Source organism: Chiloscyllium plagiosum, chromosome 2 (assembly GCF_004010195.1).
Source record: "Chiloscyllium plagiosum isolate BGI_BamShark_2017 chromosome 2, ASM401019v2, whole genome shotgun sequence".
NCBI lineage: Eukaryota > Metazoa > Chordata > Chondrichthyes > Orectolobiformes > Hemiscylliidae > Chiloscyllium > Chiloscyllium plagiosum.
Window position 1 is genome coordinate 60,512,383 of NC_057711.1, and position 16,617 is coordinate 60,528,999.

General features: G+C 41.0%; 1 protein-coding gene across 2 annotated transcripts in view; it reads left to right on the plus strand.

Moving 5' to 3' along the window:
• The window catches only part of man2a1 (mannosidase, alpha, class 2A, member 1), a 245,178-nt gene that overhangs the window by 25,523 nt on the left and 203,038 nt on the right, over positions 1 to 16,617 (plus strand). For both annotated transcript variants that reach the window (XM_043710431.1, XM_043710422.1), the window contains exon 4: positions 14,097 to 14,268. In XM_043710431.1, the coding sequence (XP_043566366.1) occupies positions 14,097 to 14,268 (172 nt within the window). The remainder of the gene's footprint in view (positions 1 to 14,096; positions 14,269 to 16,617) is intronic.

Sequence of the window (16,617 nt, forward strand, 5' to 3'; positions counted from 1 at the left end):
AAATGGAGTTCAACCTGGATAAATGCAAAGTGATGCATTTTGGAAGGTTGAACTTGAGTGCTGAATATAGGAATAAAGACAGGATTCCTGGCAGTGTAGAGGAACAGAGGGATCTTGTGTTCAAGTGCATAGATCACTCAAAGTTGCCACCCAAGTGGATAGGGTTTGTTAAGAAAGCATATGTTATTTTGGTTCATTAACAGAAGGATTGAGTTTAAAAGCTGTGAGATTTTGCTGCACCTCTACGAGACCCTGGTGAGACCACACTTGGAATATTGTGTCCAGTTCTGGTTGCCCTATTATAGGAAAGATACAGAGGCTTTGCAAAGGGGGTTTACCAGGATGCTGCTTGGACTGGAGGGCTTGCCTTACAAAGAGAGGTTGACTAAGCTCAGACCTTCCTCGCTGGAGAGAAGGAGGAACAGAGGTAACCTGATCGAGGTATACAAGGTAATGAGAGGCATGGATAGAATCAATAGCCAGACACTTATCTCCAGGCATGATTGACTGGCACAAGCAGTCATAATTTTAAGATATTATAAGGAAGGTATAGAGGAGACATCAGAGGTAGGTACTTTAAGTAGAGAGTTGTGAATACATGGGATGTGTTGCCAGCGGTGGTGGTGGAGGCAGAGTCATAAGGGACATTTAAGCAACTGCTGGACATGTACATGGACAGCAGTGAATTGAGGGGTGCGTAGGTTAGGTTATTTTATTTTAGATTAGGAATAATCCTCGGCATAACATTGTGGGCTAAAGAGCCTGTTCTGTGCTATACCTTTCTATGTTCTTGATTGACAACCACATTAACAAATATTGAACCTCTCCACCACAAACACAGCAGCTTCCAAACCAATAACCAGTGAGGAGAAAAGCAGCAACTACATTGGAACACTAGCACCTGCTAGTTCCCCTCCATGCAACTCACCATCCTCTGTATATCTTCAGTGTTGCTGGGTAAGAATTCTGGAATTCCCTCCCCAGGTGTTGGTCTGCTATTACCAAATGGACTTTCAAGAAGGCAGCTCACTGTGCAATCACAAAGGCAATTAGGAATGGCCAATAATTTCTGACCCAGGCAACGATATATTAATTCCTTTGAATAAATAAAAGATACTTTTGCGCATTGTCTGTCCTGGCATGTGAAGACAGATTCTGGAGAGACCACCCTAAACCCAGTGACCTTGTTGGATATGTAAAACTCAACAAGATGCCGATATAGTCCTGATTACCTATTGCCTCAGGCCCTATCTCCGTTGTGTTGATACCTCGTGTCATTGGACCTAGATAGGTCACAAGAATGAGCCTGACAGTGCACAACTGTCCCTCACTACAAATCAGTTTACACGTAAGTCACGTTCTTCATGCTTCTATCTATCATCAGTCACAAGTCTCATAACTATGAGTCAATTGTATGACAGCAAATGTGGTTTGACCTGGAGTTGTAGCCATGAACCTGTGCACAGGCAGCTCACAAGCAACACAGGCATTGTGTTGCTTTTTAACTGGAAGGCAGGGGTGAAATTTGGTAAAAACAATGACTGCAGATGCTGGAAACCAGATTCTGGATTAGTGGTGCTGGAAGAGCACAGCAGTTCAGGCAGCATCCAAGGAGCAGCGAAATCGACGTTTCGGGCAAAAGCCCTTCATCAGGAGGGTGGAGTGGATAGGTGGAAAAGAAGATAGGCAGGTAGGACAAGTCCAGACAAGTCATGAGGACAGTGCTGAGCTGGAAGTTTGGGACTAGGGTTAGCTGGGGGAAGAGGAAATGAGGAAACTGTTGAAGTCCACATTGATGCCCTGGGGTTGAAGTGTTCTGAGGCGGAAGATGAGGCGTTCTTCCTCCAGGCGTCTGGTGGTGAGGGAGCGGCGGTGAAGGAGGCCCAGGACCTCCATGTCATCGGCTGAGTGGGAGGGGGAGTTGAAATGTTGAGCCACTGGGCGATGTGGTTGATTGGTGCGGGTGTCTCGGAGATGTTCCCTAAAGCGCTCTGCTAGGAGGCGCCCAGTCTCCCCAATGTAGAGGAGACCGCATCGGGAGCAACGGATACAATAAATGATATTAGTGGATGTGCAGGTAAAGCTTTGATGGATGTGGAAGGGGTGAAATTTGGCAGCCCATTGACTGATTATGCATTCCTTTTCAGGACCACAGTGAGCCCTCCTTAGTAAAGGCAAGGATCTATAAAAGGTGTCCTAAACATTGTCTGCTTCATCTCCCGAGACAACAGGACTCAGGTTTCAGGGATCCCGTTAATATAATCCCAAGTCCGTCTCAAACAGTAAAGTCAAGGACACAACAAAAGCCATTGTTACATGGAATTTGCACAACCTGTAAACTGTCACAGTGCCAATTGTCCTGCAAGAACAACTTTCCTTATCGACAGAGCTCTAGCTAAGTAAAATGTCAAGATTGCTACCTTCTATGTGATTCATCTACCTATGAGTGTCAGCTTTAGGATTTTGGTGAAAATTACATATTCTTTTGTAGTGAGCATGGAAACAAAGCAAAGCTAGCATATGTTTTGCTGTCATGAGCTATTCCATTAATAAGTTGACATGCCATCCCCAATATGTTAATGATAATTTAATCATAATTAAACTCCCCTTGCACAAGGAAAAAAATGCGTGGCACTCCTGTGATGAACCCTGATGTGGTCAAGGATGAACACTCTGCTCATTGAATGCTACTGTGCCAAATTCGAACTAGTTGATCATGTTTGGTGTCTCCAGTGCAATTAATGGTGGAAATCATCAGGTTTGAGAAGGGATCTTTGAGGGGGAATAGGATTTTATCCATTCTAACTGCAATTGTCTTGCTTTTTTGAAGATGTTTGCTGGGAATGAAAAGAGATCTTAACTGATTTTCAAACCTTTTTTAAATTCACTGATGGATGTGAATATCGCTGCTTGTGCCAGCCTTTATTGTCCATCTTCAGTTGCCATGGAGAAGGTGGTGATGAGGTCCCTTCTTTATCTGCTGCAATCCATGCAGTGTATATAGACCCACAATGCTGTTGGGGAGAGAATTCCATGATTTTGATCACACGACTCTGAAGTACTGGTAATACATTTCTGAATCAGGACAGTGAGTAGCATGGAAAAGAATTTGCAACTAGTGATGTTCCCAGGTATCTGCTCCCTTGTCCTTCTTGATGGAAGTGGTCGTGTATTTGGAGGTTACTTTCTAAATTTCTGTAGTACATCTTGTAGATTGTACATATTGACGACACTGACTGTCGGTGGTAGAGAGAGTAGAGGTGATGTCAGTTAAGTGGACTGCTTTGTCCTATATGGTGTCAAATGTCTTGAGTGTTGTTAGAGTTGCACTTACCTATTCCATCACACCCCTGACTTGTTCTTTTGTAGAAAGGGCTTTGGGGAGTCAGGAGGTGAGTTACTTGCTGCAGTACTCCTAACCTCTGACCTGCTCTTGTAGCCGCTCTATTTACATTGCTAGTTCAGTTACGTTTCTGGTCAATAGTAACCCCCAGGATATCGATAGTGGAGACTTCAGTTCTAGTAATGTGCATGGCACAATGATGAGATTGTCGTTGCCTGACACTTGTGTGGTGCAAATGTTACTTGTCACTTTTTAGCCAAGCCTGGATATTCTCCAGGTCTTACTTCTTTTAGACATTGCCTGCTTCTTATCTGAGGACCTGCAAATGGTACTGAACATTATCAAGGTTAAAAATCACCCAGCACCAGGTTATAGTCCCACAGTTTTATTTGGAAGTACTAGCTTTTGGAGCATTGCTCCTTTATTCAGGTAGCTAGTACATCCAAATAAACCTGTGGGACTATAACCTGGTGTTGTGTGATTTTTAACTTTGTCCACCCCAGTCCAACACCGGCACCTCCACATCATGAAACATTGTCTAATCATCAGCGAACATCTCTGCTTTTCACCTTGTAATGGAGGGAGGGTTATTGCTGAAGCAGCTGAAGGTGGTTAGGTTGAGGACACTACTCTCAGAAACTCCTGCAGAGATGTTGTGGAGCTGAAATAACTGGCCACCTACAATCACAACCATCTTCCTATGTGCTAGTTATGACCATAACAAGAGAGAGTTTTCCTCTGATTCCCATTGACTCCAGTTTTACTTGAGGTCCTTGATGTCATACTTGGCCTTGATGCCAAGGGCAGATTGTCTTACTTCACCTCTAGAATTCAGCTCTTTTCTGTGGTTGAAGAAGATTGGAATGAAATCAGGAACAGTGGCCCTGGTGGAATTCAAACTGGGTGTCAGTGGGCAGGTTATTGCTGTGCAGGTGCTGCTTGATGGCACTGTTGATGACACCTTTCATCACTTTACTGATAATCAAGAGTAGATTGATGGGATAGTTAATTAGCTGGTTGTATTTGTCCTGCTTTTTGTCCTGTGCAGTTTTCCACACTACTGGATAGTTTCTAATTGTGCTGGAAGAGCTAGGTTAAGGGTGCAGCAAGTTCTGATGCACGTGTCATCAGTACGATTGTCAGAATCTTGTCAGTGTTCATAATCAGTATCCAGTGCCTCCAACCATTTGATGCTATCAGGTAAAGTGAACTGAATTGGGTCAAATGTGGCATCTGTGATACTAGCAACCTCTGCAGAAGGCTGAGATGAATAATCCATCGGGCTGTTCTGACTGAAGGTTGTTGCGAATGCTTTAGTCTTACCTTCACTAATGTGATAGGCTTCGGCCACTCCACACTCCCCATTTCCTTCCCCACCCCCCCAAAAAAAAGATTGAGGATGGGATATTTGTGGAAACTCTTTCTCCAGTGAGTTATTTACTTTTCCACCACCATTTGTAACTGCATGTAGCAGAATTGCAGAGCTTAGATCTGATCAGTTTGTTTGGAATTCTGTGCCTCTGTCTGTCACTTGCTGCTTGTGGTGTTGGAATGCAAGTATTCCTCTTCTCTTGTTGACGGTAGTTGCAGCAAACACTGACCGTACTTTCCAGACATTTCCGGAAAACAAACGCTAACTCATTATTCTCCTTGAATTTCACACTATGTAGCGTTGTGCAGAAACTCCACTCAAATTATCACAAGGCAATAGCAGGTGAGATGTCTATCTTGTGTTGTTCTGAAGAAAGGGAGAACCTTATTATGATAGTGTTCGCATGTGTTGGAAACTATTTGCCGTGGCACACGCTGGTTTTGATTATATGCTGTGAACAATCATGCTAAGTAAACTGACTCAGCATTTGATACTTGAATATTCTATTTACTTGAAGGAAAATTGATTTTGAATCATTTAGAATTCATAAACAGAGGGTTGGGGTGACATCATGATCTGTTTCATAAGGGAGAAAAAGTAGTATAAGAGACAAATTAAAAATAATTTCTGTTGCAGACATCACTCTTCTGTCTATATGCCCTTCTTAACCCTTGTTAGTTTTACTGACAGACTGGAAACTTTTTTTAAATCTAGACAACTTCCTTGAGCCACCTTAGCCTTCATAAATACTTTTATTTCTAGAACATAGAACATTACAGTGCAGTACAGGTCCTTTGGCCCTCAATGTTGTGCCGAAATGTGAAACGAGTCTGAAGCTCATCTAACCTACACTATTCCATTATCATTGATATGTTGATCCAATGACTTTAAATGCCCTTAAAGTTGGCGAGTGCATTACTGTTGCAAGCAGGGCATTCCACGCCCTTACAACTGAGTAAAAAATCTACCTCTGTCATCTGTCCTATATCTAGCACCCCTCAATTTAAAGCTATGTCCCCTTGTGCTAGCTATCACTATCAGAGGGAAAGGTTTCTCACTGTTCACTCTATCTAATTTTCTGATCATCTTTAATGTTTCTATTAAGTTACTTCTCAACCTTCTCTTGAATAAAAACAGCCTCAAGTCCCTCAGCCTTTCCGCATAGGACCTTCCCTCTATACAAGGCAACATCCTGGTAAATCTCCTCTGCACCCTTTCCAATGCTTCCACATCCTTCCTTTAATGCGGTCACCAGAACTGCACGCAATACTCCAAGTGCGGCCGCACCATGGTTTTATACAGCTGCAACATGAACTCATGCTCCAAACCTCAATCCCTCAACCAGTAAAAGCTAATACACCCATATGCCTTCTTAACAACCCTATCAACCTGGTGGGGACTTTCAGGGATCAATACACATGCATACTGAGGTCTCTCTGCTCATCCACAGTAGCAAGAATTTTACCGTTAGCCCAATACTCTTTATTCCTGTTACTCCTTTCAAAGTGAATCACCTCACACTTTTCCATATTAAACTCCATTTGACACCTGTCAGTACAGCTCTGCAGCTTATCTATGCCCCTCTGTAACCTGCAACATCCTTCCACACTGTCTATAACTCCACTGACCATGGTATCATCTGCAAATTTACTAATCCATCTTTCTACGCCCTCCATCGAGATCATTTATAAAAATGACAAACAACGGTGGCCCCAAATCAGATCCTTGCACTACACCACTAGTAACTGAACTCCAGGATGAATATTTTCCATCAATCACCACCCTCTGTCTTCTTACAACTCGCCAATTTCTGATCCAAACTGCTAAATTACCCTCAATCCCATGTCTCTATATTTTCTGCAAAAGCCTACCATGGGGAACCTTATCAAACACTTCACTGAAATCCATATAAACCACATCAACTGCTTTACTGTCATCCACCTGTTTGGTCACCTTCTCAAAGAACTGAATAAGGTTTGTGATGCATGACCTACTCTTCACAAAACTGTGTTGACTGTCCCTAATCAAACTATTCTTTTCCAGATGATTATAAATCCTATCTGTTATAATCCTTTCCAACACTTTGCCCACAACCGAAGTAAGGCTCATTAGTATATAATTACCAGGGTTGCTTTACTTCTCTTCTTGAACAAGGGGACAACATTTGCTATCCTCCAGTCTTCTGGCACTATTCCTGTAGACAATGACGACATAAAGATCAAAGCCAAAGTCTCTGCAATCTCCTCTCTAGTTTCCCAGATAATCCTAGGATAAATTCTATCTGGCCCATGGGATTTATATATTTTCACACTTTCCAGAATTGCTAACACTCCCTCCTTAGGAACCTTCACTCCCTTCTAGTCCAGTCGCCTGTATTTCAGTATTCTCCTCAACAACATTGTCTTTTTCCTTTGTGAATACTGACGAAAAATATTCATTTAGCGCTTCTCCTATCTCATCTGACTCCATGCACAACTTCCCAGTACTGTCTTTGACTGGCCCTAATCTTACACTTGTCATTCTTTTATTTCTGACATACCTATAGAAAGCTTTAGGGTTTTCCTTGATCCTACCTGTCAAAGACTTCTCATGTCCCCTTCTGGCTCTTCTTAGTGCACTCTTTACGTCGTTCCTGGCTAACGTATAACTCTCAAGTGCCCTAACTGAGCCTTCAAGTCATCTTTACATAAGCCTCCTTCTTCCTCTTCACAAGAAATTCAACTTCTTTAGTAAATCACGGATTCTCGCTCAACCACTTCCTCCCTGCCTGGTAGATACATATTTATCAAGGACACTCCGTAGCTGTTCCTTGAATAAGCTCTACATTTCATTTGTGCCCATCCATGCAGTTTACTTCCCCATCCTATGCATCCTAAATCTTGCCTAACTGCAACATAATTTTTCCCCAGCTATAACTCTTTCCCTGCGGTATGTGCCTGTCCCTTTCTATCACTAAAGTAAACATAACTGAATTGTGGTCACCTACCTGTAAGTCTAACACCTGGCCTGATACATTACCAAATCCAATGTGGCCTTGCCTCTTGCTAGCCTATGTAGATTAGATTACTTACAGTGTGGAAACAGGCCCTTCGGCCCAACAAGTCCACACCGCCCTGCCGAAGCGCAACCCACCCATACCCCTACCTTTACCCCTTACCTAACACTACGGGCAATTTAGCATGGCCAATTTACCTGGCCTGCACATCTTTTGGACTGTGGGAGGAAACCGGAGCACCCGGAGGAAACCCACGCAGACACGGGGAGAATGTGCAAACTCCACACAGTCAGTCGCCTGAGGCGGGAATTGAACCCGGGTCTCTGGCGCTGTGAGGCAGCAGTGCTAACCACCGTGCCGCCCACATACTGTCAGAAAACCCTTCTGCACACACTGAACAAAAACTGACCCATCTAAAGTGCTCAAACAATAGTATTTCTAGTCAATATTTGGAAAGCTGATGTCCCCCATAACAACTACCTTGTTACTTTCGCTTCTGTCTAGAATCCTCTTTGCAATCCTTTCCTCTACATCTCCGGAATTTTTTGAAGTCCTATGGAAAACTCTCAACTGGGTGACCTCTCCTTTCTTGCTTCTAACCTCAGCCCATACTACCTCAATAGATGAGCCCTCATCAAATGTCCTTTCTGCCACCATAATACAGTCCTTGACTAACAATGCCACATCTCCTCTTTCTCCACTTTCCCTGTTCTTAGTGAAATATCTTAATTCCGTAACCTGCAACAAACTTCTGTCGGGCCTCTGAATGTTTTACAATATTCTCCAACCATGCACAGCATTGCTGAAACTGTACCATTTGTATGGCCTTTCCAGACTGTCTCGTGGGGTCAATCCTGAGCCCTTTTGTTTCGACTGGCTTTTTTTCTGATTTCCACCAGTTTACGGGTTCATCACCATTCCTCATTGCTGCTATATTCACACTATTCACAGAAAGAGCACAAACTCTATAAAAAAGAAATTGGCAAAACAACTTAAGGAAAATAGCCTTAGATGCCTTCGTCCATCAATGTAGAAGCAATCAACAGGGTGTCACAGGAATGCCATCAACTGCTGTACTGATGATCTTCACACATTCTTCAACATTATGAAAGCATTAAATTCTTGTGGCAAATTTCTGCGAGATAATGCTACCCTAGCTGACATCTGCAGAGTTGGAGGTTATTGAATTGTTTCAATCTGTGTGGGAGCAAGGAACCAACCAGCAAAAATGAAAAGATGTTTATATTATCCACATGTACAAGCAGAAAGGAACTTACTAATCCTGCAAAAATGATAGAAGAATGTCATACCTTTCCCTTGCCAGTAAATGTTTTGTCACAATCCATCTGAACAGCTTAGTGTAAAGTCACAACTAGTGCAGATTCAGAAAAGGTCAAGGAATGACTGATACACAGTAAAAGACAGCAAAGAAGAAATGTCAGGAACAAAATACAGACCTGGGTACCATATCTGTTGATTTGATGAGGACCTTTGGAGCAGTTGACTGTGAGAGCCCTTCGAAGGAAGGAAAAACCTGGATGCACTGAGAAATTCATCACAACAATTTGACAATTCCACTGCAGCATGTTTGCACATCCTATGAGACTATAATTCCTAGTCAGTGAAAATGTTAAAAAGAGTTGCTTGTCAGCATCAAACCTCTTGAACATTTTTTTTTCTTTTCCATGCTCTCTGACTTCCTCGCAATGGTGATCCTGACATTGAAATCAAATATGGCAAGGGCAGAGAGCTTCTCAATCTGACACAACTCTTGGCAAAGACCCATGTCTCCAAGGACATAGTCTGTGACTTATTGTCCACCAATGGCTCCACATTGCCAATTCAGAGATGACATGCAACATAGCACAGAGCTCTTCTCCAATGCATGCAGCAACAATTTTGGTCTTGCCAAGGGCATGGCGAAACAATTACCAGTCTGCTTCAGGAAGGTCTTTTCCTCAGCCCAAGATTTCAGTTCGTAACCAGAATCTGTCAACAGTGGATCAGTTTCCATATCTCGTCAGCACGTTCTCTAAAGGTGTGCATACTGATAACAATACACATACAAGAATGACAAAAGTGAGTAACCTTCTATAGACTGCAAACATTGTGCTAGGAATGAAAAGGAGTAATTATTTCTACCAAGCAAGCCTAAATGGCACAAATATCTTGCCACTCCTGTCTATGCACAAAAACATAGACTTTGTAACACTGTATTAAATAACTAAAACACAAATTTACAAAATACCTCACATAAGTCATCTAATCATGGAAGGTACTGTTATGGGGAAAATCACCAGCCTCGGAGTCAAAGTCGGGGTTCAATGACAGTTTATTGTACAAGGAAATACTGGAACTCGGGGAGAGAAAGACACCAACAGCACAGTGGTTAGCTGTGATTCTTCTCTCCATCCAGAGCACATGTCAAAATACTTTTATAAATCTTGTGATACAATAGGTCAGTGATGAGATTATTGTCTTTGTAACATGATTTGTTTATGGCAATCACTGTAGAATCGTTGATAGTTTCAATACAGTCATTGTCAGCTCCAGCACTGCCTTTGTTAATTTCAGCGCAGTTCTTGTTAGTTTCAGTGCAGACTTTGTCAGTTTCATTGTCTGCGTGGAAGTCCATTGCTGTAGTAATGGCGCTAATTGCTCTTCCTGAGAAGGACAATGACTGCGGCCCTGGCTATTAGCATTTTGTATTGAGTCCATATCAAGCTGTTAGCATTTCTATCAAAGGAATTGGCTGGACTCAGACACTTCAGCTGGCAGTGTACGTTACCATGTGTATTCTCTCCTCCACCCGCCTTAAACTAATCAACTAGGTTGTGAGTGCATTGTGCTGGCATTGTGGTGGCCCCAGGCGGTGTCTGTATTTGCTGTGCTGTCTCTCTCCATATTGTGGTCCGGCAGCCATCTTATGTGTCAAGTGGCCAACTGATGGCTCAGTGGCCATCTTGTGTGTGTGTGTGCCTAGTGTCACCCTGCCCTGTGCCATCTCCCACGGCAATACAAATATGGAGAAACTTGAAATAATAAAGCTTTTCTTGTTGCAGCAATGCAGTTTCCTTCCAGATATAATAGAAATGTTGTATCGATATAAAAATAATGGGACAAGGTAAATAGAAATAAACTGTCCTCAGTTATTAAGGAATCAGGAATGAGGTTGTAGATACCGTATTATAAGTAAGTGATTTACAACAGAGGTCAGGCACAGCTCCTTTTCACAGCAATTTGAGACTTCCAGTTTTGCTGAATGAGACAGAAACTAAGTAATCTTTCAAGATCAAAATTCTAAGCTAAAAGTAAGCATAGAGTTGAAGGGATATGGAAATTAAATGGGTAAATGTTATTAGGACTATTTGCTTCCTGGATGTTAGTTCAGTTAAATGACCATTCGTAAGTTGGATGGTCGAAACATCAGGTATGGGTATAAATAGAAGAGTGGAAATAGGAGATGCAAAGACGTTGCATATTTTGAGGCTGGCAGTAGAAAAATATTTGATAAATAGTCGCTGAATTTATGCTTGGATTCACAGTGGAGGCGGCATCACTATTCAGATGTACAATTGCACCATTTCAGAGAAGAACATGATCATCACTGGTATCTAATTTATCCCTGAAAGAGCAATGCTAAAGCAGATTATTTGGTCATTATTATGTTCCTGCTTTGGGCCTTTCTGTATACAAATGAACATTTGTGTTCTTACATTACAGCAGTGACTGCATTTTATTAGACCATAAGATACAAGAGAAGCAGGCTATTCAGCCCATTGAATTAACTCAGTCATTCAATGAGATCATGATTGATTTGACCATCCTTAAGTCCCCTTCCTGCCTTATCCCTCCAGCCATCTGTTCCCTTACTGATTAAACAATCTGTCTGTCTGTCTCAATATACTTAATGATCCAGCCTCAGCAGCGCTCTGTGGTAAAGCAAATTCAATACCCAATCAAAACTTGCCGCTTTATCTCTGCCTTAAAAGAGCAGCACTATAATCTGAGATCATGGCCTCTAGTTCTAGAGTTTCCCACAAGAGGAAACCACCTTTTCACATCTACCCTGTTAAGTTCTGTAAGAATCTTGTTTTTTTTTAATTAGCTCATTTCTCATTCTTTTAAATTCCAATGATTACATGACCTACCTACTCAACCTGTCCACTTAAGACATTGACTCCAAACCAGGGTTAAACTTGCTCCGGAATGCTGCCAATGCCAATGCCAATATATCTTTCTTTAGATAAGGGGTCCAAAATTTTTCTTACAATACTCAAGCTGTTGTCCAACCAGTGCCTTGTATAGGTTTAACAAAACTGCCGTATCTTTGTACTCCATGCCATTTGACATGAAGGCCAACATTCAAGTTGCCTTTCCTATTTCTTGCTGAAATTGGATGCTAGCATTTTGTGAATTCTCCATGAAGACTCCCAAAAAGCTCTCTGTGCTGTAGTTTTCTGCAGTCTTTATTTAAATAATAGTTAAATTCTTTATTCTTCCTGCTGAAGTGGATAAGTTCAAAACTACATTGAGGACATCCTGAGGTTGTAAACAATAGGAGTAGCCCCTCAAGCTTACTCTGCCATTTATTAATATCAGGGCTGATTTACCAAATCAGATACACCTTCTCATATAACTCCATATTCTCGCTTTTTATTTTAAAGTATCCAAAATCTGTAAATCTTTGACATGAATCCATTCAATGACTGAGAATCCAGTACCAGTTGCAACAGTAAATTCCTAAGCATTTCATCCCTTTTGAGTGAACAAGTTTCTCGTTTAAGTCATAAATAACTCCCCTGTTATTCTGTAACTGATTTTCAAGTTCCTGATTCTGCCGTGTGGGAAAATGCCCTCCTAACACCTATCCTGACCATCCTGAATTTTATATGCTTTCAATGATATCAACTCATGGGATGGTAGAACTGATGAGTCTGTGGAATTGTCTGCCACAGAAGTGATTGAGGCCATTACACTGAATGTTTTCAGCAAGGTGTTAGATATAGTTCTTAGTGCTAAAGGGATCAAACTATATCGGGAAAAGTGGGAACAGGGTAGTGAGTTGGATGATCAAGCATAATAATTTTAAATAGTGGAGTAGGTTCGAAGGGCCAAATGGCCTACTTCTAATATTACACCTATTTTCTAAGTTTAGATAAGCTGCAGGTTTGCAGAAAGTGGACAGAAGTGCAGGATTAGTTGAACTGTTCTTACAAAGAATTCTCACGGACATGATGGGTGGAATAGTCTCCTGTCCTTCTCGTACTGTGATATGCTGGGTTCATTTGTTTGCATTATCACTATCAAGATTTATGTACCCTGCAATGATTACAGGTTCAAAGGGCTAAATGGCCTACTCATACTCCTATTTTCTGTGTTTCTATGCTTCATCTTTTCTTAACTCTCGAGAATATAAACCTAGTCTGCTCAATCTTTTCTGATGACACAATCTCCTTATTTCAGAAATTAATCTAGCAAGTTTTAGTTCCATGCAAGTATATACTTTTTAGTGGAAGGAGTTCAAAACTGCATGCAGTAGAACTGCCTGTTAGGTGTTATATGAATGCAAGTCTTTCCTTCCAGTGGCAGTAAATATAAAAGAATTAGCTTGGGCAAAGTGTATGAAAATTGCTTCCTCTTGTCTAAAGAGTTATTTGCTTCCAGACATTCGAATGAGAACAAGAAGTCGAAATGTAACTATGTACATGTCTCTGGAATGAGTATTTCAATTAGTAGCAGCTCTGGGGTGATTTGCTGCTCATGGAAGATTCAGGCTAATGCTTCAGTCAGAGTTAAATAGCTTGCTCTGGACAGACTGAAAGATTCTCTAGAGATTCAAAGGTTGAGAGATGATCTAATTGAACCTTAGTAAAGGCTCAAAAAGGTTAAACAGAGTCAATGCAGCTAAGATGGTTCCTGTTGGTGGAGAGTCTAGCACCAGGAGGCACAAATTAAAAGTAAGGTGGATGCCACTTAGGTCAACGATGAGGAGTTCCTTTTTAAACTTGAGATTTGTGAACCTTTGGAGTTCGCTACCACAGATTTCTGTGATTGCTGAGTCTTCTGAGTATGTTGAAGGTAGAAATTAATTGATTTCTGATTACCAATGGCATAAAGATTTATGGGCATAGTGTTATTAAAAAGCATTAAAAAGTTCAATCAGGACTTATAGGCCTAATCCTATTAATATGTTCCTTAATGGTTTTACTTGTGTGCAACTGGGCACATTAGACACCATCTGATTAATTGCTTTTTGTTGTAAACCTGGCAATAAAGCTTCAAAAGTGTTACTGGTGAATATTAGCATATAGGCTGAACCTTAGAAAGGTGTTTAATTTAAATTAATAACATTTTAAGATATTGATCTTATTGATTATTTCCAGGTTGGCTGAAAACATTTGATGAATACTACAGCGATCAGACCCAGCATATCCTAAACAACATGGTAGTGAAGTTACAAGAGGATGCTCGCAGGAGATTCATCTGGTCTGAGATTTCATACTTTTCAAAGTGGTGGAGCACTATAGATAGCCAGAAGAAAGATGCTGTCAAAAGGTTAACAATTATTAAGAAAATATATTAGTTTAATGCTATAACATAGTTACAATAATTGATTTTGGAGCTTCTAAACACTAGTCAGTTGCTCTAGCTAAAATATAATTAAAAAACGCAATTTTTTCTTCCATTATTATTTCAATAGTAGCTTTTAATGTTTTATTGCTATTTCTTTGCTTGCAGAACACATTGAATTCTCTTATTGTTATCAGTGATTCACATATTCTGTCTTTATTACATTTCCCTTATGAACTTCCAGTATCCCACCTGATTCTCACTTGTATTAACAACCTGAACTGTGTCATACATACCTCTTTAATTGTTTTACCTTTTTTACCATATTTCAGTGAGTATGAAAAATTCCAAGTGATGGACCCATCATCTGTGGTTAACTAGAAAGACTAAATATAGCATCAGACTGAAAGGAAAAAAAAATTGAAGATAGATCAGAATATAAAAATGCAGCAAATAATAAATGAAAGATTAATAAACAGGGAAACATTATGGTATGTAAAATGTAAAAGCAGTTATTTTAAAAATTGCACATATTTAATATGTATTCCATGCTTTAGTATTCAGTATGTATAGGTGATACTTACTTTCTAATTGACCAAAGTTCCCATTCCTCCCATGAGGTCTGCTTCCCTTTGACATTTACTTGTTGTCATTTGCTTGAAATATGTTGGTTAACATCGACAACATGCTGCATGTGTGACGTTGATGTAGCATGGTGCCTTAAAACGGCATTTGCTGCACCCTTTGATTGTTCAGGTGTTCCCACTGTATAAAGTTGGCAGACTGTCATCATTGTCAGCAATAATTTACTAATGGTTATGATTGTCCACCAAGGAAATTCCATGTTGTTGGTTGTGGATTCTGTGAATCTTCATGCAGCTAATCAGCCTGATCCTAGGATGGCATCACCAACCACACATTTGGCAGGTGGTCATCTTCCTTGATATGGTTGACATTCCTTTCTCCGGTTTCTTTTCAATATTTCCTCCTGCTGATTGGTTGTTCTCAAAGAATTCAAAGAGGAGATCCTTACAAGTCAGTTTCTTCCGAACAAATGTCTCCCATGCATTTACATCAGTATTGCATTCGTTGAGGGAAGCCTACAGAGAGTCTTTGAAATGACTTATTTGCCCACTTCTCATTAGAGTGTCTTCCTTTATCTGGATGAAGAAGATTTGCTATGACATCAGAACTCAGGCATCCTAAGCATGTGTTGGCCCAACAGAGTTGGTTCCAGTTGATTATGGCTTCAATCCTGGTGCTCCTAACTGCTTCACTTTGGTGATTTCATACATCTATTCTTCCAGATAAAGTGGAGAATCTGTCTTAAACAGGGTCTAGAGGTAGGTAGCCCAAGTTTTGGAGCCATGTCAAAGACTTCTGCCACATTAGGTGTGAACCCAAGATCATCTTTGATGGGAAGTTGGAGGGTTTCCTCAAACATGATGATTATATTGCAGTTTGGGAGTTCTTTGAAGCATTTTCTCCATCAGAAGCTAATTATTTTTTTCTCTCAAAAGGATTCCGTCCTTACTCTACACCGGTTTCAGGCTGAGAAAGTTATTTCTCTACATTGTCTTGGTGATACTGAAGGTGCCAATGGTGCCATGCTTGTCAGCAAGGAGTTGCAGCTTCTTAGCTTTCTCAGTTCGCTACTGGTTTCTGATTTCCCTTATTGTTCTTTATGATTCTGCCCTTGCTGTCCTCTTTGCCTAGCTGGCAGGTGTTTTGACAGGCATAGAGTGATTTACTCTTGTTAATGATGTCTTGGATGATATGTCATTTTCATAAAACAGTCTTCGTGTTTCCTGGTCTTGTAGCCAATGGTTTCTTCACAACATGAGATGATGGCTGCCTTCAGGATTTTCCAGACTGTGTACACATCTTTTGAGGTGGGAATGGTGTTGCATATCAGACACAAAGTCCTTGACAGAAGATAGATCCAGCTTCATTGGCATGGAAGCCTCAATGACCGGGGAGATACTTATTTTTGCAACCTTCATCCACCGTTGCACCTATTGATATCACAAGAATAACTTTCATCTTAATCGTCATATGAGAACTTGTTTTGGATTATGCCTTGTTTGGTTCCTCTCCTCTGACCTTACCATTATGGATAGCCTCACCAAATGTTAAGAACTCTTGTTGGCATTGATCTCAGGATCAACAAAGCACTCAAGCCTCTCCACTGCAGCAAGGTGGCAGTCTGTAACTGAGCACTGAAGGTCCCAGCCAGAAAGAAAGCTGTCTAAGGGCCATAATGTGCAGGTGCAGAGGATGCACCTATGAAGAGGCAGTTAGATGATGACTTGGACAAGCATTCACCATGCTGTA